Source organism: Onychostoma macrolepis, chromosome 11 (genome assembly GCF_012432095.1).
Source record: "Onychostoma macrolepis isolate SWU-2019 chromosome 11, ASM1243209v1, whole genome shotgun sequence".
Classification (NCBI taxonomy): domain Eukaryota; kingdom Metazoa; phylum Chordata; class Actinopteri; order Cypriniformes; family Cyprinidae; genus Onychostoma; species Onychostoma macrolepis.
Genome location: NC_081165.1, coordinates 5,802,802 through 5,826,788, shown reverse-complemented (window position 1 = coordinate 5,826,788; position 23,987 = coordinate 5,802,802). Strand labels below are relative to the sequence as shown.

The following is a 23,987-nucleotide window of genomic DNA, read 5'->3' as shown; positions in this document are numbered from 1 at the left end:
TCGGTCATTTCAGTGCAACTTGTTCTGAAAATCACCGGAGCAGGTTGTGGTAGATAGTATTAGACAAAATATATAGATGGAGTATTTTCAGTTTATTACAGAATATTGTTGCTTGGCCACTAATAATTACTTTGTGAAGCACAGCATGTTATATGTTGTATATATTGGCAAAGGTCCTTCAAGGTAACTTGGAGAAGTGAGGTATCCAAAGTCACAACATCTAGCTACTGCGGTTCTTCAGGGCTCTGTTCTTGGACCACTTCTCTTCTCTGTCTACATGGCATCACTAGGCTCTGTCATTCAGAAACATGGCTTTTCATATCACTGCTATGCTGATGACACTCAGCTCTACCTCTAATTGCTCATCTCATAGCTGCTTGAATCTCAGTATGTCTCTCAGACATTTCTTTCTGGATGAAGGACCATCACCTTCAACTCAACCTTGCCAAGACAGAAGTGCTTGTGGTTTTAACAAACCCATCACTTTATTACTATTTCAGCATCCAGTTAGGCACATCAAGCATAACTTCTTAAAAACAGCCAGAAACCTTGGAGTTGTGATTGATGGTCAAATGAATTTCTCAGACAGCATTGCTAAAACTGCCCGGTCCTGCAGATTTGCCTTATAAAACATTAGGAAGATCAGGCCCTTTCATTCAGAACATGCTACACAACTCCTTGTTCAAGCTCTTGTTCTGTCAATGCTGGACTATTGCAATGCTCTCTTGGCAGGTCTTCCAACCAGTTCTTTCAAAACTCTACAATTAATCCAGAACGTGTCTGCAAGATTAGTCTTTAACGAGCTGAAAAGAATGCATTTCACACCTCTGTTCACCAATTTGCTCTGCACCCCTTACATAAATTCACTACTTATGTGCCCACCAGTAGTAAAAGCTGCATTAAAGTACCAGTCCAAAGATGCAAAAAATCACTTTCACAGTCTTTTACCGTAAATGTTCCCTCCTGGTGGAATGACCTGCCCAGCTCAATCCAAGTCCTTCAAGAATTAAAAACTTTCAAGAAAAGGCTAAAGACACATCTTATCCAACTGCACTTGACCCTCTTGCACTCTCTATTCTATTTCTATTCTAACTACTTGTTTTCTTTTTATTTAAAAATAAATTAAAATAAATTGACCCTCCAACACTAGCTTTCTCTATTCTTTACTTGTTTTCTTTCTATTTATTATTAAAAAAAATAACCTTGCTACATGTACTGCATTAGACTAATCAAGACTTTTCATAGCACTTTACATATTACTTACATTTTATTGCTCTTTTGTTGGTTTTGATTGCTTCTATTGCACTCATTTGCTTTGGATAAAAGTGCCTGCTAAATGTAAATGTATGTAAACACACATTACAATAAATTAACATATGCCAAATATTATATAGGTACATATTATATAGTCATATAAGTAAATTAAATGACCATGTTGAAAGATTAAGGATCATTCATTTCCAGTCATTGAAGTCGTAAAACAACTTGAGAGAAGCAGGCAGTTCCAGTACAACCTCCTTCAGGCTAAATCCAACAGAAAACATGCATCCATCAGGTGTAAATGCACAAGATACAGTACATCTTCAGTCTCGCTTTTGAAAGGTTTAGTTAGCACAGTGAAACATTTTCACTGTTTTTACTGCACCAAAACCACCCTATTTTGTGGGCTGGTGCCCACAAATCTTGCCTGGATTCACCTGTGAGAGGATAGTGACCTTTCCTTTGCTCTCTTTCTCCACAATCCAGATTGGTGTTACTTTGAGATTTGTTTTATTTTATGAATATATTTTTGGCAATATGCTATTTTGATAGTATACTTTGAAGTAACTTTTGTAACTACATGTCAGCTTATTCTAGTAACCTTAATCTAACAGTCTACTTATACCGAATCCTGCCTTATTGTTGTGGCTTACAAGCCAGCTGTGACAACTCCAAGTCCATGTAATGTAAAGCCTGTTTTTAGAATTTGAATATCTAGATCTTTTTGCTGCCTGCCATGGTAAGTGATTGTTCTTGTGGAACTGATGAAACAAGCTGTTCAGTCCAGTTCTTCAGAATGACTGCAGTCACACACAGCTGTTCACAATCAGCTGATTCCAGCCCTGAGCCAATGGGTGGATTTCACTCTGGGGAAGTTGAGTTTTAGCTTCGCAATCATAACCTTTTTGGCCCGTCAAAACTGAAACCCCACCAGTAGTTCCTCAAGGCACTGGTACGCTCTTTCAATTCAACCAGATCTAAAATCATCACACTGTTTTCATTTCCTGTGATATGTCCTCTATGATCTCTAGAGAATTGAGCGGTGCATGTGTTTCATTCAGGAGCTTCATCACAGGAGTTTTAAATCTTTATTTTGCACTGGTCTATGCAGTCCTAAACTAATTTGCTTTTTCATGGGATACATTGGCATTGATTTCTGTTTCTGTTTCCTGATGTGTAATTGTACACACATGAATTTGTTTCCTAACCTTACTTTATAATGTGGTCACATGATCACATAATGAGAAAGCAGAAAACAGATTTGTATTTGCAATAAATAAATAAAATACAACATTGCATATGTATCCAGACCCTTAACTAAGTACCTTGTTGAAGCACCTTTGACAACGATTACAGCTCAAGTCTTTTTTGGAAATGATGTGATAAGATTTGTTCGCCTGTATTTGGGTATTTTCTGTCATTCTTTTCTGCAGATCCTCTCTCGCTCTGTCAAGTTGAATGGGGGCCATCGGTCGACAGACGTTTTCAGGTTTCTCCAGAAATGTTTGTTTGGGTTCAAGTCCAGTCCTTGCTTTACTGTTGGGATATTGTGCAGGTGCCAGGTGGTTTGTCCGGACATGATGCTGAGGCTCATCAGACCATGGGTTGGTCCCTTTTTAAAAGTGGAAGGGTGGATTTGATTTATTTTTTATTTTGTTGGATGACTTTTTCTTTAATACATTGGTATGGTATCTGTACTATTAAAGTCTGCATAAAATCCAAATGGACCCTGATAATTTCTTATTGCATGTTACCGGTCTATTTGAGAATGATTCATCTGTGCATATATTTTCAAAATGCTGCATTAAATTTTGTGAACAAACAGTTGCTTTTGTTTTGATTGTGTGGATCAAACTTTTTTTTTTTATTTAAACACTGGGCAAGGTGAGAATAAAGTTTTTAAAAACTACAGAAAATGATATCACACTTTCTCCTTTATTTCTCATTATGAAAAAAATGATTTTCAAAGTAATCAGTACAATGTATTAAATAATGAATAAATAGTGTAACGTATATCCCACATTATCCTTTAGGCTCATTGCTGGTGTATTCAGTGTTTCAGGAGCCAACCATTTTGTCCCTACATCATTGTAGTCTTTACTTGTGACACTGAAGTGCCACCTTTGTCAATATTTAAAGGGACAGTTCACTCAAAAGTGACAAATCGGTCATCGTTCACTCATCCTTCCAAACTCAAGAGACTTCCGTTCATTTCTGAAACACAATGGGTCCCAGATCACTGGGTCCCATCATACAGGCACATGGATTCTCCTACCACTGCTATGCTGATGACACACAGCTCTATCTCTCTTTTCAACCAGATGATCCAACGGTAGCTGCAAGGATCTCAGGTTGCCTGGCAGACATCTCGGCATGGATGAAAGAACATCACCTCCAGCTCAACCTGGCAAAGACTGAGCTTCTTGTCTTTCCTGCCGCTCCAACTCTACAGCATGACATCACGATCCAGTTAGGTTCATCAACAATTACCCCATCAACTTCGGTCAGAAATCTTGGTGTAATCTTTGATGACCAGCTGACCTTCAAAGACCACATTGCAAAGACTGCTCGATCTTGCAGGTTTGCACTACACAACATCAGAAAGATCAGGCCCTTTCTGACGGAGCATGCTGCACAACTTCTTGTCCAGGCCCTTGTCATTTCTAGGCTGGACTACTGCAATGCTCTTCTGGCTGGACTTCCATCAAACACAGTCAAACCTCTACAAATGATTCAGAATGCGGCGGCACGACTGGTCTTCAAGGAACCCAAAAGAGCCCATGTTACACCTCTCTTTATCTCATTGCATTGGCTACCAATCGCAGCTCGCATCAAGTTCAAGACACTGATGCTTGCTCATAGAACAACCACAGGCTCAGCACCCGCCTACATGCACTCACTATTAAGAATCTACATCCCTCCAGAAGTCTGAGATCTGCTAGTGAGCGACCCTCGTGGTACCATCACAAAGAGGCTCAAAATCACTCTCCAGAACATTCTCGTTCACCATTCCTGGCTGGTGGAATGATCTTCCCACCCATATTCGAGTACTGGATCCCTGTCAATCTTCAAGCAACAGCTGAAAACTCATCTCTTTCGACACTACTTGACTTCAACCTACACATAAAAAAAAAAAAAAAAAAATCTTTCTCCTTACTTATTCCTTCCCTTGCTAGCTTGTACTTATTTAAACAATGCCTGAGACTTGGTGTTACAAGCACTTCCTTTGTCGAATTGCCTCTTCAAGATGAATCGCTTCATGTGTTCCCCAAATTGTAAGTCGCTTTGGATAAAAGCGTCTGCAAAATGACTAAATGTAAATGTAAATGTAAACACAAATGAAAACATTTTTAACGGAATCTGAGAGAAGTCCATGCAAACAAAACCCTGATATTTCAAAAAGTTTATAAAGGCACTGCAAAAGTGATCCAGTAATAAAGACATATGAATCAAGCAGTTTAATCCAAGTGTCCTGACTTTGAGATTTTGTTGGCCATATTTAATGAGCTCTATGTATGTGCATTGATCAGTGTTTATATGTGAATAAAAGCCTACATCAATTGCTGGATTAAACATTTGATTCGTATGAATCACGTTTAGCTATGTCTTTATGAACTTTCTGACATGGACTTTCAACGGAGGGACAGGTTTCATTAAAAATATCTTAATTACAAGAAGAACAGAAATCTTCAAGACTTGTAATATGACATTCTTTTGGGTCAGGTGGACTATCCCTGTTAGTAGATTTAATTCTTAAACTCCTTACTCTTAAAATGATACAAGTTTCACTAATTTATGACTTAAATGAGAATATATTTTAATGCCAAGCCAAGATAAAGTACAAAAATATTACATATGCAGGGTAGAGAGAGAAATAAATAAATAAATAACTGCATGTGCTTATTAACAAATATTTTTACATTTAAAATATGAGTAAACTGTTTGATGATAAAGTCTGTTATGATTGTGTACTTTTAATGATGAGTTATTTAATAGTTAAAGTGTGAGGTAAGTTTAATGGTTAAAGTGTGTTATTGAGGTAAGATTAATGCTTAGAGAGTGTTCTTGAGGTGAGGTGATTGGTTGTGTGAGGGGTCTGATCGTGTCGCTCCGCCCTGAGATCAGACAGGAAGTGAATGGAGAAACAGACTGAGAACAGGCCAGAGTTTCACACACACACTCTTTCATGAAATAAACTCATGAAATACCAGCTGAGCACGCCACTCAACAACACACACTACAGAACACAGCACAGCACCTCTGAAGTGCGTCAGACGGAAGAAACTGCTCGGAAGAGATGAGATGCGCGCTTTACTCTTCTAAACTAGTTTAACTAGCTCTACACGCGAGGAGAAACGTGGTGAGTGTCTCTCAGTGTTTGTGTGTGCGCGCGTTATATTACAGGTAATAGCGTGTCGTTTGATGTCGTGTTGACGCATGAGTTCGGCGGATGTGATTTGTTGACGTGTTATTGACTCTGTAAGTTTAGTGAGAGTCATATTGTAACTGATGAGACTAACTGATCTGCTCATCACTCTCATCATGCGAGTGTGGGACTGTTACAGGCCAAACCCAAATATCAACTGTACTTTACCACAGTACTTTCAGACAGCAACACTAACAGTATGCCTTTTTTCTTGAAAGATTCACTAATATAAAACACCATGATACATTTTTGGACAGTCCAACAAGTATCCAACCAGCTGTCTGAGACGATGGTCAGTTATACAATGAGTTCCCAAACTTTTTAAAGCCACTGATCCCCTTCCTCAAATACAATGGCAGCTCTATATTCTCATTCTATACTCCCTACACCCTAATTTATACTGTAAAATGTTTCAACTTTTTATATTAAGTGAACACTTTTTAAAGATTACACTTTATTTTAAGGTGTCCTTGTTACATTTACTACCGAGTAATATTAATTAGGGTTTAGCTTAGGTTTACTTGCATGCAATTATGCATCATTTATTGTTATTATAATAGTATGTAACGTGTGTAAGGACACCTTAAAATAAAGTGTTACCAAATTTGTTTGTTTTCTCTCGATAGAATTACAGACATTTTCAAAACTGTGTTTAGAAAGCATAATGAAACGCTAATAATGTCAAATGTATTATTTTATTATTACTTTGTTGGGGTTCCCCAGACTTCAGTTTAAAAAACAACCTAAATGGCATAGTTTGGTGTCATACAGCAGTCACAGTGTGTCATGAGGTGTTATGGGCTGGTCCAGCTGTTTGCTGCAGGTCATGGCGCAGGAGAGCGTGGTGCAGTACGAGCCGGTGGCGGAGATCGGCGGCGGCGCTTACGGGACCGTCTACAAGGCTCGAGATAGAGACAGCGGGCAGTTTGTGGCTCTGAAGAGTGTGAGAGTGCAGACCAATCAGGACGGCCTTCCTCTGTCCACGGTGCGAGAGGTGGCGCTGCTCAAACGACTCGAGCAGTTCGACCATCCCAACATCGTCAGGTACCGAAACACATACGCTCACGCATGTTCTATGCACCAACTTCAACAGGAATCTCATTCAAACATTCTTTTACACATTCCGGTTTTGCATCACATTTTACTATGGCTTCAGTCAAATTACTGTCATGTTAAATTTTTAAAACAATAAATCCAGAGCGGAGACAGTGTTGACAGTCTGGAGAAACGGGCCTTCTGTTTACTCATTCTCACAGCTGAGATTTGTAAGCTGTTACTGATAAATCAACTAATTATGTTACATATTTACATTGTATGGGAAGTAGCACATTACAATGTATCAGAGAGAGAACAGAATGAAAAGGTCTTTATGGACCATGTAATGATGATAATTGCAAAATTCAAATATGAAACGGAAGGTTAAATCATGTCCTTGCCCCCCCCCCCATCTTTAGCATCAAATTCCACTATTCAAATACTAGATTAATGTTTTTAGAGGGTCTCTTCACTGTTGAAAATATCCTGTTATTTCTTTAAACTAGATCTGTCAAGTGATTACAATTTTGTATCTAATTAATTACATGGTGTCGTGATTAATTAATCTAACTAACGCCCATCAGATTTGGCTGAGAAATTACCCCAAAAGATAATTTAAAGCCAATATTGTGATAAATGAGAAAAGCATCAAAAAGTTTACAAAAAGTAGCTTTAGAAAATATATTTTAATATGGTTCAACACTGAATTTATTACTCCAACTTTTAGGCTTCAAAGGCTTAGCATAAACTGTAAAACATTAAAGATGATCTAATTGCAAATATCTTTAGTAATAGTTTTTTTTTTCCCCTTCTCCATGCAATGAAGGTCAGGTAACCAAAACAGTTTTATTTAAAGACCAAAAAAAAATTGTCATACAGGTCATAAATTACAAATTTTTCACTTTTGGGCAAACTATCCCTTTAATGGGATTTGTATTAATATGGAAATATTAAATTATTTTTAAATAAAATTATACTGTAAGTAATAATCAAAGACTGCCAGGAGGTGGTGGTAAATGTCTTGATGAGTAATTCATTGATCCATTCATTTGATTTGTTCACATGGCTGGTTCCTTCTTTGGGAATGAAGTAAATTAATTTCTTTATGAATGGGCCTTTGAATCATTCATTTAGAAGATAATAAAAAAGTTAACACTTTATTTCGATAGTCCACTTTAGACATTCTACTAACAGTAAGTAACTTTGCAACTACTTGTCAACTAGCAGTCATTCGAGTATTAGTAGACTGTCTGCTTAATAACTTCTAACACTTTATTTTGATGGGTCCACAGCATACAATATATGGAGTATGAGAAACTTTGCAAGTATATGTCAACTTATTCTACAAACCCTAAACTGTTACTTATAGTTAGTAGAATGTCTAAAGTGGACTATTGAAATGGTGTAACCAAAAAAAAAAAAATACTGCTGTATGTTGCTCGGAGACACGCAACAGTTCTGCTGTAGCTTTATAGGTAATATTTTCATTGAATTCTGACATTTAATCAATAAATTCAATTAAACTAGTTAGACAGTATAGGGCTGTTACCAATCAAATGAAATCAGTATCAACAAAATCTTTCTTTGCAATGCACAGGTGGCACAGAAGCTGCATCTGAAGTGAAATTTACACAGGCTGTTTAATGCAGGACGTGAATGCCGTTAACCTGTATTTATGAATGCATAAATGATGCTTTGATGTCTTAAAGCAAAATGTTAAATACTGATATTTGAAAATACTTTTTTGGGGGGGAAAAAGGAAAAGATACTTTAAATAGAAAAAAAATTCTTAACAGGTTATTATCTGCATACAAACAGGCATATTTGATATGCGAGATGTGTGTGTGTGTTCAGGCTGATGGACGTGTGCGCCACACTGAGAACAGACCAGGAAACTAAAGTGACTCTAGTGTTTGAACACGTGGATCAGGACCTCAGGACGTATCTGGAGAAAGTGCCGGCACCCGGACTGCCCATCGATCGGATCAGAGTAAGATCACCAACACGTTCACTCGCTCACACGCTGCAGAAGCATGTACAGGACTTGTATGTCCAGCTATGTAGGTTCATTCCTGTGGAGATTTCCAGAGGATTTGTGTCGTTTGATTGAGCAATGAGAACTATGAGGAGGAAAAAGGAATTCCATGCTGATCCAGATGTTTATTGTGTCAGACTTCATGTGAAGCTTCATGTAGTAACACACTGGCATAAATATAGATCAAGTCCAAATGTGATTTAATTAGTTAAATATACAGTGAAGGAAGTTCAGGCTCAAACTGAATGCTTTCAAAAGAGTTTCCAGTATGGCTGCCACAAACAACTATTTTTATTTCGATTAATCTAAACGATTAATTTTAAGGTACATTACGCATTACAACAAAGGCCTGACGATTGCAATCTAATCCTTGTTTAATATTGACCAAGCACCATTTAATTCAAATGTCCACTTAATCTTTAATATTTGGCCATTTCTTTAGGACAGAAATGCTATAGCCACTGTAATTAAATGAATACGTGGACATCAAAACCTGTAAACTCAGAGTGAGGGTTTGAGCTTTTATTTTGAAATCGCGATGTATTCTCCTGTGTTTGTGTAGATTTATAAATGATTTACCTTACAAATCTGATGAAATGGCGCACATTGCGTTCCTAGATGAACGTTATAATAAACCCAAACTCTCAACAACATGCAGAGATGGAGTTTGAGACCCTCCACACATGTAAATAATTAAAGCACATATACTGTATTATAACTGCATCGCATATAGTTATTTAATTAAATCGTAGCATTTGTGAATTCACAATTATGCTTAATAATTGCTTGGTTGCTTTTGGGAAAATGACTCCAGAAAGACGTGTTTTTACACGTAAAAAATGTAAAACATTTTTTCAATTCATTATCGAATTCAGCATTGGCATGAAAGCACTGCACTAGACTGTAGGGTCATTAAGACAAATAAAGAGATAAATACTTTTATTTGGCATTGATGCATTAAATTGATCAAAAGTCAGGGTAAAGACATATAATGTTACAAAAGATTTCTGTTTCAAATAAATGCTGATCATTTGAATTTTCTATTCACCAAAGAATCCTGAGAAATAAAATGTATCCACAAAAAAAAACTGTTTAAGTAATGTTCCTTGAGCAGCGAATCAGCATAATAATCAGCTTTGCATCACTGGAATAAACTACATTTTAAAGATATTTCACATTTTAAATGGCAAAAATATTTCACAATATTACTGTTTTTGCTGTATTTTTGGACAATGTTTAGAAACATATGTGCCATCATTACAGATGTATTGCAAACGCTTACATGTCCTGATGGGCAGCAGCGAAAGCTCACCTATGTGAACAGAAAGGTTTGACATGCTTTAAAAATGAAATGAGCCACCCATGTTCCAATCACCCGAGACAGATGTAGTTAACATTTCATTTAAGTGTCACTTTATTAGCACTTTATTTTACAGTCCTGTTCCACATGTACATAGTATGATGTTATAGTAATTACAATAACTGGGTAATAACTAAATACTAACCCTGAAACTACCCCTAAACCTAACCTTAATGCAATTAGTTACCTTATGTTATCCAGTACACTGTAAGTACACGTATGTTTTTATTTCAACCAAACCCTAGAACATACGTGCAGTTATTAATATTACTCAGTACTCACTAATTACACTAACAAAAACACATGCAAATAAAATGTAACCCAGATGCATTGTGTTTGCGTGTGATGCAGGATTTGATGCAGCAGTTGCTGTGTGGTCTGGCGTTCTTGCACTCAAATCGAGTTCTCCATCGGGACCTGAAGCCAGAGAACATCCTGGTGACCAGCAGAGGGCAGGTGAAGCTGGCTGACTTCGGTCTGGCGCGGATCTACAGCTGCCACATGGCGCTCACACCGGTGGTGAGACGGATACACTTGCTCTCGCGTCCTGAGCACCGACCGCACTGCAGCGCCAACACAGCTGATGCTGTTTTCTCTTGCCGCTCAGGTGGTGACGCTGTGGTATCGCTCTCCTGAGGTGCTACTCCAGACCACTTACGCTACGCCGGTTGACATCTGGAGCACCGGCTGCATCTTCGCTGAGATGTTCAGACGCAAGTGAGTCTGACCGTGATGCTCATAAAGCGCTGTGTGTGCAGTTTAATAGTTAATCAGGCTGAAAGCATCTTCCAGGTGGCTGTATTAGTTCCCTAATTTCCCCCAAAAATCCCCCAAATTATGCTTTTGTGAAAATAATGAACATTTTCGTAAGAATTAACTTGATTAATGAATCAAGGAGGCGAGAACATTATTCAGAAAATTAAATATATAGATTTGACAAATATCGACACAATAATCTGCTTATTGATTTCTTTTAATATATTATCATTTGTATTAGCAAAATTCAGTATCAGTCGACGTCTAATTCTTATGTTTTAAAATATTAGTTCAAACCAGTTTCAGTATATTAAATAAAACATGGCTTGAATATTTAAAATGTGCAGTTACCCTGTTTTGCATTTGAATGCAGCCTGTTTAAGTAAAAGAATCTGAAATACATTTATTTTGAGATTGTATGGGTTTGTTCTGTATGGACATATGCAGATTATTGCTGTCAATCAATTAAAAAAAAAAACTAATTAATCACACATTGTTTTCTGAAATTAATTGCAATTAATCATGATTAATCCCACTTAACATGAAATATGCTTTTATATTGCAATAATTTCACATTCAATCTTCAAATTAAAGTAGAAACAACAAAGACAGTATATTTTTAATATTTATTTAATGGCATCTTTTTTTTTATGACTGAAGGCAAGTATCACTGATACCAATACTACCGATGTCTCTGAATTTTTTTTTTTTTTATTGTTCTCTAATATTTAACCATTGACTATAGCCATTCAGCATTACAGTATAATTGAGAGCTATCAATTTTAACATTTACTTCTAATTTAAGTGAACTTAAAACAATCTTCGGGCCCACTTTACATTAGGTGGCCTTAACTACTATGTACTTACTTTTAAATTAATCATTTGGTACAATGCACATATTGTGTACATTCATGCTTTTACATTGTACTTATATTTTTAAAAACACCTATATGTAATTACATCTGTAATTAATTTCTGTAATTACATTTATAATTACACTGTTGACCCATCCCTTACACCTTAACCCACCCTTAAACTTACCCATACCACCAAACCTGTCCCTAACCTTACCCGTATCCCACCTCAATAGCAGCAATAGTGTTTTGCAATACAATATGAACACAATAAGTACATTGTACTTATTTTTTGATGTAAGTACATAGTAGTTAAGGCCACCTAATATAAAGTGTGACCCGATCTTCACATAAACCCATTACAATAAATGTCATATTTACCTGTGCCCTTCAAGTAGGAAATATACAGAAACTGAATAAAGTGATCAAATACTAAATTCTAAATGAAATATAGATGAATCCTTAAAGCTACAAAAGTTATTGATTTCCTCTTGTCTCTTTTGTTCTTTGATGAACAGACATCACAGCAGCTGGGTTATTTGTTGGCTGCTTTTACTTTACGAGCTGCCGCTGCTAAACGTCACACAGATCTGACACGTAGTTTCATTCTCGCTTTAATATGAAATGATACAGCCTACAGCTCACGAGCACAGTATAACGGCTGACAGGACAGGAAAAGTCGTTTTTACTGACATATGGCCTGACAGCCTCTCAACTGACTGCAGTTCACTGTTGTTTGCTGAAGCGCCTCGTCTCCTGTACCGTTTCTGCGCTTGTTTGACTCGTTTTCCCATTTGATGTGGTCGTAAAGATATTCTGCATCTAAATAAACACAGTTCTTTTCAAGAAAAAAGAGATAAAGCAGCAGTTGTGATTGGGGTGGCCAACCCTAGCCCCACCCCTGCATTAACTGTGTTAAATATTCTTAATGGCGTAAAACCGGAAAATTGAATCGCCTGTGTTAACGCGCTAATTTAATCAGATGGTTTTATACAAAGCGATATCATTCATCAGAGAGCCAACAATATTTACAATGGCAAATTATATACTACACAGCAGTATATTGTATATTTCTCAGCAGCTTCGACTGTGGCTCATCCACTCAGAACTGTGCATATGAAAGTTTTTATGAAGCATTGATTAATGGCCCTATTTTCCCATTAGGTCTGTTGATTAGCTCATTGATTCATTGGTCATTAACGATTCGTAATGTGACCTCTCATCTTTCAGACCTCTCTTCTGTGGAGATTCAGAGGTGGACCAGCTGGGCAAGATTTTTGCGTATGTAAAAACACATTTTTTGTTTGAGAGGCTGATACTGGAGAGACCAGCGTAGTACATGTCATGGCAGATCATCATCATTAGCAAACATCTCTCATTACATGAGAGCCAACATTTCACATGAGATTCTTGTCCAGTGACTGTGCGTATTTCATTGCTTTATTAAATCAGTGCGTGATTAACACTGGTGTTGATTGACAGGGTGATCGGCCTGCCGGCTGAAGACGAGTGGCCCACTGATGTCACTCTGTCTCAACAGAACTTCAGCCCTCAAACCCCTCAGCCAATCACAGACTGCGTTCCTGAGATCAGTGAGAAGGGGGCGGAGCTCTTATTGGTGCGTTTACATTCACTGTCGCTTCACATACAGCTACAATTTTACCAGATAAAAAAAAAAAAATAGTGGGGTAAAGGGGCTGTAAAAAGCTCTAAGATTATTTTTATGGGGCAAAGGAATCACACATTTTCTCAGATTCATACTTCAAAATCTGTTTTGAATCTGAGTTAATGTTGTTATTATTATTATTGTCCATAAAAACTGCATTTTCATTACTTAAAAAAAATGAACTGAACTGAAATAAAACTCTTTCTCTCTCTCTCTCACTGTGTGTGTGTGTGTGTGTGTATATATATATATATATATATATATATATATATATATATATATATATATATACACACAGGTGCTGGTCATATAATTAGAATATCATCAAAAGTTTATTTATTTCACTAATTCCATTAAAAAGTGAAACTTGTATATTATATTCATTCATTACACACAGACTGATATATTTCAAATGTTTATTTCTTTTAATTTTGATGATTAGAGCTTACAGCTCATGAAAGTCAAAAATCAGTATCTCAAAATATTAGAATATTACTTAAGACCAATACAAAGAAAGGATTTTTAGAAATCTTGGCCAACTGAAAAGTATGAAAATGAAAAGTATGAGCATGTACAGCACTCAATACTTAGTTGGGGCTTCTTTTGCCTGAATTACTGCAGCAATGCGGCGTGGCATGGAGTCGATCAGTCTGTGGCACTGCTCAGGTGTTATGAGAGCCCAGGTTGCTCTGATAGTGGCCTTCAGCTCTTCTGCATTGTTGGGTCTGGTGTCTCTCATCTTCCTCTTGACAATACCCCATAGATTCTCTCTTCAGGTCAGGCGAGTTTGCTGGCCAATCAAGCACAGTAACACTATGGTCATTGAACCAGCTTTTGGTACCTTTGGCAGTGTGGGCAGGTGCCAAGTCCTGCTGGAAAATGAAATCAGCATCTCCATAAAGCTTGTCAACAGAAGGAAGCATGAAGTGCTCTAAAATTTCCTGGTAGATGGCACTCTGTAAACAGCCACACCTTTCAGTAATGACCTTCTGTGACTTACCCTCTTTGTGGAGGGCGTCAATGTTCGTGTTCTGGATCATTGCCAAGTCAGCAGTCTTCCCCATTATTGTGGTTTCAAAGAACAAGAGATACCCAGAATTTATACTGTAGGGATGGTCATTTATTCAAACTCAAATGTAAATATTCTAATATTTTGAGATAGTGATTTTTGACTTTCATGAGCTGTAAGCTCTAATCATCAAAATTAAAAGAAATAAACATTTGAAATATATCAGTCTGTGTGTAATGAATGAATATAATATACAAGTTTCACTTTTTGAATGGAATTAGTGAAATAAATCAACTTTTTGATGATATTCTAATTATATGACCAGCACCTGTGTGTGTGTATGTATATGTGTATATGTGTGTGTATATATATACACACATACACAGTGGGTACGGAAAGTATTCAGACCCCCTTACATTTTTCACTCTGTTATATTGCAGCCATTTGCCAAAATCATTTAAGTTCATTTTTTTTTTCCTCAATACAGCACCCCATATTGACAGAAAAACACAGAATTGTTGACATTTTTTGCAGATTTATTAAAAAAGAAAAACTGAAATATCACATGGTCCTAAGTATTCAGACCCTTTGCTGTGACACTCATATGCTGTCCATTTCTTCTGATCATCCTTGAGATGGTTCTACACCTTCATTTGAGTCCAGCTGTGTTTAATTATACTGATTGGACTTGATTAGGAAAGCCACACACCTGTCTATATAAGACCTTACAGCTCACAGTGCATGTCAGAGCAAATGAGAATCATGAGGTCAAAGGAACTGCCTGAAGAGCTCAGAGACAGAATTGTGGCAAGGCACAGATCTGGCCAAGGTTACAAAAACACTTCTGCTGCACTTAAGGTTCCTAAGAGCACAGTGGCCTCCATAATCCTTAAATGGAAGACGTTTGGGACGACCAGAACCCTTCCTAGAGCTGGCCGTGCGGCCAAACTGAGCTATCGGGGGAGAAGAGCCTTGTTGAGAGAGGTAAAGAAGAGCCCAAAGATCACTGTGGCTGAGCTCCAGAGATGCAGTCGGGAGATGGGAGAAAGTTGTAGAAAGTCAACCATCACTGCAGCCCTCCACCAGTCGGGGCTTTATGGCAGAGTGGCCCGATGGAAGCCTCTCCTCAGTGCAAGACACATGACAGCACGCATGGAGTTTGACTTTTTCAGCTGCAGGGACAGGACGACTGGTTGCAATCGAGGGAAAGATGAATGCGGCCAAGTACAGGGATATCCTGGACGAAAACCTTCTCCAGACTGCTCAGGACCTCAGACTGGGCCGAAGGTTTACCTTCCAACAAGACAATGACCCTAAGCACACAGCTAAAATAATGAAGGAGTGGCTTCACAACAACTCCGTGACTGTTCTTGAATGGCCCAGCCAGAGCCCTGACTTAAACCCAGTTGAGCATCTCTGGAGAGACCTAAAAATGGCTGTCCACCAATGTTTACCATCCAACCTGACAGAACTGGAGAGGATCTGCAAGGAGGAATGGCAGAGGATCCCCAAATCCAGGTGTGAAAAACTTGTTGCATCTTTCCCAAAAAGATTCATGGCTGTATTAGATCAAAAGGGTGCTTTTACTAAATAATGAGCAAAGGGTCTGAATACTTAGGACCATGTGATATTTCAGTTTTTCTTTTTTAATAAATCTGCAAAAATGTCAACAATTCTGTGTTTTTCTGTCGATATGGGGTGCTGTGTGTACATTGAGGAAAAAAAATGAACTTAAATGATTTTAGCAAATGGCTGCAATATAACAAAGAGTGAAAAATTTAAGGGGGTCTGAATACTTTCCGTACCCACTGTATATGTGTGTGTGTGTATATGGGTAGTTGACATGGGCAGTAAAAATGCTTTTTTTGTATTTTTTATAAAAGACCTTTTTGAAGAAGAAATGCATGTATTTATGTAGTGTAAAGTCTGATCTTTGAGAAAATATAAAGGGTCACTAACTTAGTCAATTCTTTCATTGTTTTTTTTTTTATAAACTAAACTGTACCATAAATTTGTTCTATGGTGTGACATAGCAAAAATTAACAAAAAAAATAAATTAATTAATTAATATATAAATGGCATGAGAGAGATTTATCTTTATTGTTAGACATTTATTTTCATATAGCGTTATTTACTTAATATGAAATTATAATTAATGTAATTTTGTCCCCATGACTTGTTGGACAATTTCGAGACAAACTTTGACAACAAGATAAACTTTGCTGTCATCCATTCAAATCTGCTGAAAATTATACCATTTTAAGTTGAGTGATATTTGTATCTCCCCTATTGCAATCCTAAACAATCCTTTTATTTTTTTTTTTAAGATATTTTGAGATGATAAACAAATCTGTGGTTCTTTTATGTGTCACACCATAGGACATTATGTCACACTAAAGGACAGAAGTGGTAGTTATTAAAGTATTTCTATTTAACTTTGAACATGTCAAAGGAGAAAGAGAGTTTAATTTTGATATGAACAATATCAACATGTTTTTTTAAACAAAACAAAATAATTTTCATCAACAAAATTCAGTCTCTTTCAATCAGTATGTTACTAAAACTCTTCTAGCCCCCCGCTGCGTGTGCGGCACAGCTAAATATGATTGATATTCAAACTATATTCATTAAGATGTGAATAAATTTTTTTAAACTATGTAGCTACTCATTTTAAGGCATAATTTTTGTACTATTTACTTTCTGCATCATTCTCTTAAGATCTCCTCCCTTCTGCATGGATCCCTGTTAATTTTCTGTATATATTTCCGTGTCCTCTCTCTTCCACTAATTTGTCACCCTCAATTCTTTCTGTCTCAAAAACGAAGTATCACATTTTATACTTATTTCCATGAGACTTTATAACAGTACAAGTTTTCTGTAAAAACATCAGAAAATAGTTTAATTAATGTAATTATTGCATTTAAGAACACTGAAAATGATCAAAAAAGAATAAAAAGGAGTTAAATAAATCTTATTTAATTATTTAAAATGCTTTTTAAAGGACATTTTCTCTCACACCATAGGACGGTTTCAGCCTTTTTCTGTCAATTAATGACCTTGCTATTCTGAGCTAACCAGTCATTGGTGGTTTGCAAGACACATCTGCATCATTTTCCAAGATTATCTAGTTTAACATATATTTTTTAATTAAAAAATATAATTTAGGGGTGTCACACCAAAGGACAACAAAACGTAACACTTTTGTAGTGGTTCCAAAAAAGTTAAATATTTGAGACAAAATTGACCATGTGCTCATGTCATGGGCTTCACAGGGGGCTTCAGTAACACAACCATGAATGGGGTTCTTCAACTAATTAAATTTTTTTTCTGGAATTGCTGATTTAAAATCAGGATATGATGTCTCAGCATAGGACATGGTTCCTACACTTTCAGAAATATATACACTGAACAAAATTATAAACGCAACACTTTTGTTTTTGTCCCCATTTTTCATGAGCTGAACTTAAAGATCTAAGACTTTTTCTATGTACAAAAGGCCTATTTCTCTCAAATATTGTTCACAAATCTGTCTAAATCTGTGTTAGTGAGCACTTCTCCTTTGCCGAGATAATCCATCCACCTCACAGGTGTGGCATATCAAGATGCTGATTAGACAGCATGATTATTGCACAGGTGTGCCTTAGGCTGGCCACAATAAAAGGACACTCTAAAATGTGCAGTTTTATCTTACAGCACAGTGACTACGTTTACATGCGCACGAATATTGCGATTTATTTCCAATAATCAGAGTAAGGACTTAATCGCATTATAATGTTTACATGTCAAGAGCAAAGCTCTTACTCACGTTTACATGCAGTTTTCATTATTCTTATTATTCACCAAGATTTGTGGTTAATTTTTTTACTGCCATTATTCACATACCCCACTGGACAGCACAAATGATGGACTCAGAAAGAGCAGTGTTACTGGTCGCCGTTTTAATTTATTTACATCTAATGCATAATGATTTTGTATGGCTGTATTCCACGCTTTTTCGGCGCCATAGAAATATGATGGAATATGTTTGCTTATATGCTGCCGTCGCGTTCTACTCGCCGTTTCTGGATGAGGGTAAGGAACAGAGACTGCTGGCAGCTTGTGTTTTCCTCAGAATGCAATGCTTTCTTCCTCCCCATCGTTTCTAATCTCTGTATTATTACAGGTGCGTGTCATGTTATTCATATACAGTGAGGAAAATAAGTATTTGAACACCCTGCTATTTTGCAAGTTCTCCCACTTAGAAATCATGGAGGGGTCTGAAATTGTCATCGTAGGTGCATGTCAACTGTGAGAGACATAATCTAAAAAAAATCCAGAAATCACAATGTATGATTTTTTAACTATTTATTTGTATGATACAGCTGCAAATAAGTATTTGAACACCTGAGAAAATCAATGTTAATATTTGGTACAGTAGCCTTTGTTTGCAATTACAGAGGTCAAACGTTTCCTGTAGTTTTTCACCAGGTTTGCACACACTGCAGGAGGGATTTTGTCCCACCTCCACACAGATCTTCTCTAGATCAGTCAGGTTTCTGGCCTGTCGCTGAGAAACACGGAGTTTGAGCTCCCTCCAAAGATTCTCTATTGGGTTTAGGTCTGGAGACTGGCTAGGCCACGCCAGAACCTTGATATGCTTCTTACAGAGCCACTCCTTGGTTATCCTGGCTGTGTGCTTGGTCATTGTCATGTTGGAAGACCCAGCCTCGACCCATCTTCAATGCTCTAACTGAGGGAAGGAGGTTGTTCCCCAAAATCTCGCAATACATGGCCCCGGTCATCCTCTCCTTAATACAGTGCAGTCGCCCTGTCCCATGTGCAGAAAAACACCCCAAAGCATGATGCTACCACCCCATGCTTCACAGTAGGGATGGTGTTCTTGGGATGGTACTCATCATTCTTCTTCCAAACACGTTTAGTGGAATAATGACCAAAAGTTCTATTTTGGTCTCATCTGACCACATGACTTTCTCCCATGACTCCTCTGGATCATCCAAATGGTCATTGGCAAACTTAAGTCGGCCTGGACATGTGCTGGTTTAAGCAGGGGAACCTTCCGTGCCATGCATGATTTCAAACCATGACGCCTTAGTGTATTACCAACAGTAACCTTGGAAACGGTGGTCCCAGCTCTTTTCAGGTCATTGACCAGCTCCTCCCGTGTAGTTCTGGGCTGATTTCTCATCTTTCTTAGGATCACTGAGACCCCACGAGGTGAGATCTTGCATGAAGCCCCAGTCCGAGGGAGATTGACAGTCATGTTTAGCTTCTTCCATTTTCTAATGATTGCTCCAACAGTGGACCTTTTTCACCAAGCTGCTTGGCAATTTCCCGTAGCCCTTTCCAGCCTTGTGGAGGTGTACAATTTTGTCTCTAGTGTCTTTGGACAGCTCTTTGGTCTTGGCCATGTTAGTAGTTGGATTCTTACTGATTGTATGGGGTGGACAGGTGTCTTTATGCAGTTAACGACCTCAAACAGGTGCATCTAATTTAGGATAATAAATGGAGTGGAGGTGGACATTTTAAAGGCAGACTAACAGGTCTTTGAGTGTCAGAATTCTAGCTGATAGACAGGTGTTCAAATACTTATTTGCAGCTGTATCATACAAATAAATAGTTAAAAAACATACATTGTGATTTCTGGATTTTTTTTTTTAGATTATGTCTCTCACAGTGGACATGCACCTACGATGACAATTTCAGACCCCTCCATGATTTCTAAGTGGGAGAACTTGCAAAATAGCAGGGTGTTCAAATACTTATTTTCCTCACTGTATGTCACAAGCGCATGCGCACTTTGGTCAGAGCGGCAATACTGCGATTAAGGTGTTTACATGCCTGTATATTTAGATTAAAATCGGCGTACGCCACCTATGTTAATACGATTATGCTTGCTGCGATTATGAGCTTAATCGCATTATTTAGTTGGAACGCATCTGAAGTACAAAGCCTATAAATAATAAATAATAGTTTCGCTTTCAGATGTTACATCGCAAATATGGAAATATTATGGAATATTTGGATTTGTGCCGAATGAGAGAGGTAGGATACACGCTCCTTTTCTCAAACAGTTGAGTGTGCAAGCCTTTAAAGTATACTCCTTTGTCAGTGAGAGATGCATTCAAAATCAGCACATGGTCACTGTCTAGTGGGCTTTGTTTTCAAGTGCGCAACTCGGCATTCGCTGTTCTTCTGCTGGCGGTTATCAAACAGCGCTGCATTACTGCGGGCGCCCCCTTCTGGATTGAGGATGAATTGCCTGTATTCGTCGTAAGGCTTCATGCACCGAACCGAGATGTCCGTACCGTGATGGTTCAGTACGAATACATGTACCGTACCACCCCTACTACCTACCAATTTAAGTGATCCTCTGAGAAATCAAATCCCGTCTGAATGCAAATGTTTGTGGTTGCCGACAATATTTTTTTCACCATGCATTTTCTTGTGTGTTTTAAACTACATTTACATTTAGTCATTTTGCAGACGCTTTTATCCAAAGCGACTTACAATTGGGGAATACATAAAGCGATTCATCTTGAAGAGGCAATCAGACAGATGAAGTGCTTGTAACACCAAGTCTCAGGCATTGTTCAAATAAGTACAAGCTAGCAAGGGAAGGAATAAATAAAGAGAGAGAGAAGTTTAGGATTAAGTCAAGTAGTGTCGAAAGAGATGAGTTTTCAGCTGTTGCTTGAAGATTGACAGGGATCCAGCACTCCGGATAGGGGTGGGAAGATTATTCCAGCAGCCAGGAACGGTGAACGAGAATGTTCTGGAGAGTGATTTTGAGCCTCTCTGTGATGGTACCACGAGGCGTCGCTCACTAGCAGATCTCAGACTTCTGGAGGGGATGTAGATTCTTAATAGTGAGTGCAAGTAGGCGGGTGCTGAGCCTGTGGTTGTTCTATATGCAAGCATCAGTGTCTTGAACTTGATGCGAGCTGCGACTGGTAGCCAATGCAATGAGATAAAGAGAGGTGTAACTTGGGCTCTTTTGGGTTCATTGAAGACCAGTCGTGCCGCCGCATTCCGAATCATTTGTAGAGGTTTGACTGTGTTTGATGGAAGTCCAGCCAGAAGAGCATTGCAGTAGTCCAGCCTAGAAATGACAAGGGCCTGGACAAGAAGTTGTGCAGCATGCTCCGTCAGAAAGGGCCTGATCTTTCTGATGTTGTGTAGTGCAAACCTGCAAGATCGAGCAGTCTTTGCAATGTGATCTTTGAAGGTCAGCTGGTCATCAAAGATTACACCAAGATTTCTGACCAAAGTTGATGGGGTAATTGTTGATGAACCTAACTGGATCGTGAAGTCATGCTGTAGAGTCGGAGTGGCAGGGAGGACAAGAAGCTCAGTCTTTGCCAGGTTGAGCTGAAGGTGATGTTCTTTCATCCATGCCAAGATGTCCTACCATAAACTGCCGTAGACACTCTTACTAATGTGTGCATTTTTGATATGTTGACTCCCGATAAAGAAATTAAAAAAAATAAATAAAATCAATAGCCAGATTACTTAAACTGTTACGATTAGCTACTGTAGTATCAGCATCAGGTAAGATTATTCACCTTCATTTCTGTACTCAGTTACATAATGTTTTAATTGCATATGTACTTTTACAAAAATGAAACAAAACAAAACAAAAAAAAAAACGTTTTTTATAGTTGAACTAAAGTAACCATGAATTAACCATGGTTTTGCTATACTAAACATAACTTAACCATGATATTTGTAGTAAAAGTATGGTCATACTATTGGTAATCAATCCGCATGACTATACGCAATGCACACATATAGAGCGCATGATCCTTGCAATGCCCAGATGTAAAAACAGACCCTCCCACCTCTGTAATAATCACGGAGATGTTAGTCCCTTCTGAATTGGTACATGAAAATCGCAGACGTTGTGTGATAAGAATTAAAACTCAAACGTAGTTTAAAAAACTAGTCCTGTCCGAATCGGGCTTAATTTGAATGTTTGTTTTGACTGGTTTCTACACACAATAACTTAACAAATGAACTAACTAAATGAATGCCGTTTTGTTGACTCTCATCTTCCTCTGAACAGGAAATGCTGACGTTTGACCCGTTGAAACGCATCTCTGCGCTGAATGCTTTGGAGCATCCGTTCTTTACCGAATGAGCGCTTTATTCCCATTATTCACTGCAGTTCCAGGTCACAGATGCAGCCTGGACCATGAAGAGCGTTTTTCCACCACATACTTAAGGACTGAATATTCAACCATTCCTGTCTGTGTGTCTAAGCGTGTCTGTGAGTGTTTTCAGTGTTGTACAGGATGATTGACTTAAGTGTCATATTTCTCTGCCTTTACAGTGTATTGTGGGTCAGTGGATCATTATCATTAGCAGGTGCTATGACGCTGCATTTCATTTCTGCCAGGAAAGTACTCTCTCTGTCTGTCTGTGTGTGTAAGATTGTTATCCTGTGTCCAGCATCAGTGCGCTGGTTTCACTGCCGCTCTGTATGTTTCCACCAGACAAAAGGCCCCAAAAACTGATTTGTGATCAGGATCTCGTTAAGTCTGCTAAGACTGACGCAAAACAAAACTGCCATTAGAGTCGAAGAAGCCATTCACGACTTTTACTATCCAACTGAAATAAAATGATTTTGTTTATAAATGTGTGGATTTTAATTTAGTTTAATCATCATAATAACATCTAACTGTTACATGAGATCTGGTGATGAAATAAAGCTGCTGAATTGAATGAAATGGGTTGTAATGCGGCATGTTTGTTTGTGGGTAGGTTATTTAAGTGATGTATATTATGTCTGTCTCACTGGACAGTAGTGAAGTATTTTTTTACTTTACTCAAGTAAATTTAAAAAGTATCTGTACTTTATCAGTGTTTTTCTTTGGAAAACTTTACTTTACTACATTCCAAAGCATAATGACATACTTTTTACTGCACTACTTTTCATAAATAAAAGTTATTTTTTTTTACCTTTAATACTTAAGAACATTAAAATGTAGTAGTTTGTTGTACTCAAGTAAATCTTTGAAGTACTAGATTTCTAATGTAATTAAGTATTAAATTATATTTAATATGAAACACAGTGCAGTAAAAAGTACAATATTATGCTTTGGAATGTTGTGAAGTAAAGTTTTCTAAAGAAAAGTACTTTTAAAGCAGAGTAAAAATGCTTCACAACTGTCCGCCTCTGCTGTCATGTCTTATGTTGCTGGAGGACACTAGTCTCTGTGGGCGCCGCTGTCAGCTGATGGGTTTTACAGCATCGTGTTTTCTCGTTTTGGAGTGTTGTCCTACTGAAACCCTAATCATAACTCCCGGACCATCACAGATAACTGGATGTCTTACCAGACCTGTATCATATTGATGATGAATGTGAGCTGCATGATCTCCTGTCCTGTGTTTACATTTACATTTCTACATTTGGTAGATGCTTTCATCCAAAGCCATGTGCAGTGTATTGCATCTCATAAGCAGTGTTGGGCACGTTACTTTAAAAAAGTAATTAGTTACTAGTTACTTCTCACAAATAGTAACTGAGTTACATCATTATAAAAGTAACTAATTACCAGGGAAAGTAACTATTGTGTTACTTTAAAAA

At 37.7% G+C, this 23,987-nt stretch overlaps 1 protein-coding gene across 2 annotated transcripts in view; it reads left to right on the top strand.

The window, feature by feature from the left end:
• Nucleotides 1–5,349: 5,349 nt before the first annotated feature.
• cdk4 (cyclin dependent kinase 4) overlaps nt 5,350–23,987 on the top strand; it is a 33,877-nt gene continuing 15,239 nt past the window's right edge. Inside the window, exons 1-8 of one of the 2 annotated variants that reach the window (XM_058791716.1) lie at nt 5,351–5,620; nt 6,497–6,730; nt 8,576–8,711; nt 10,468–10,635; nt 10,724–10,833; nt 12,957–13,007; nt 13,209–13,344; nt 22,464–23,196. In XM_058791716.1, coding sequence (XP_058647699.1) covers nt 6,513–6,730; nt 8,576–8,711; nt 10,468–10,635; nt 10,724–10,833; nt 12,957–13,007; nt 13,209–13,344; nt 22,464–22,538 — 894 coding nt within the window. In that variant the 5' untranslated portion in view covers nt 5,351–5,620; nt 6,497–6,512 and the 3' untranslated portion in view covers nt 22,539–23,196. Of the gene's footprint in view, nt 5,621–6,496; nt 6,731–8,575; nt 8,712–10,467; nt 10,636–10,723; nt 10,834–12,956; nt 13,008–13,208; nt 13,345–22,463; nt 23,197–23,987 lie in introns of those variants that run through there. The other variant, XM_058791717.1, reaches the window with a different exon arrangement.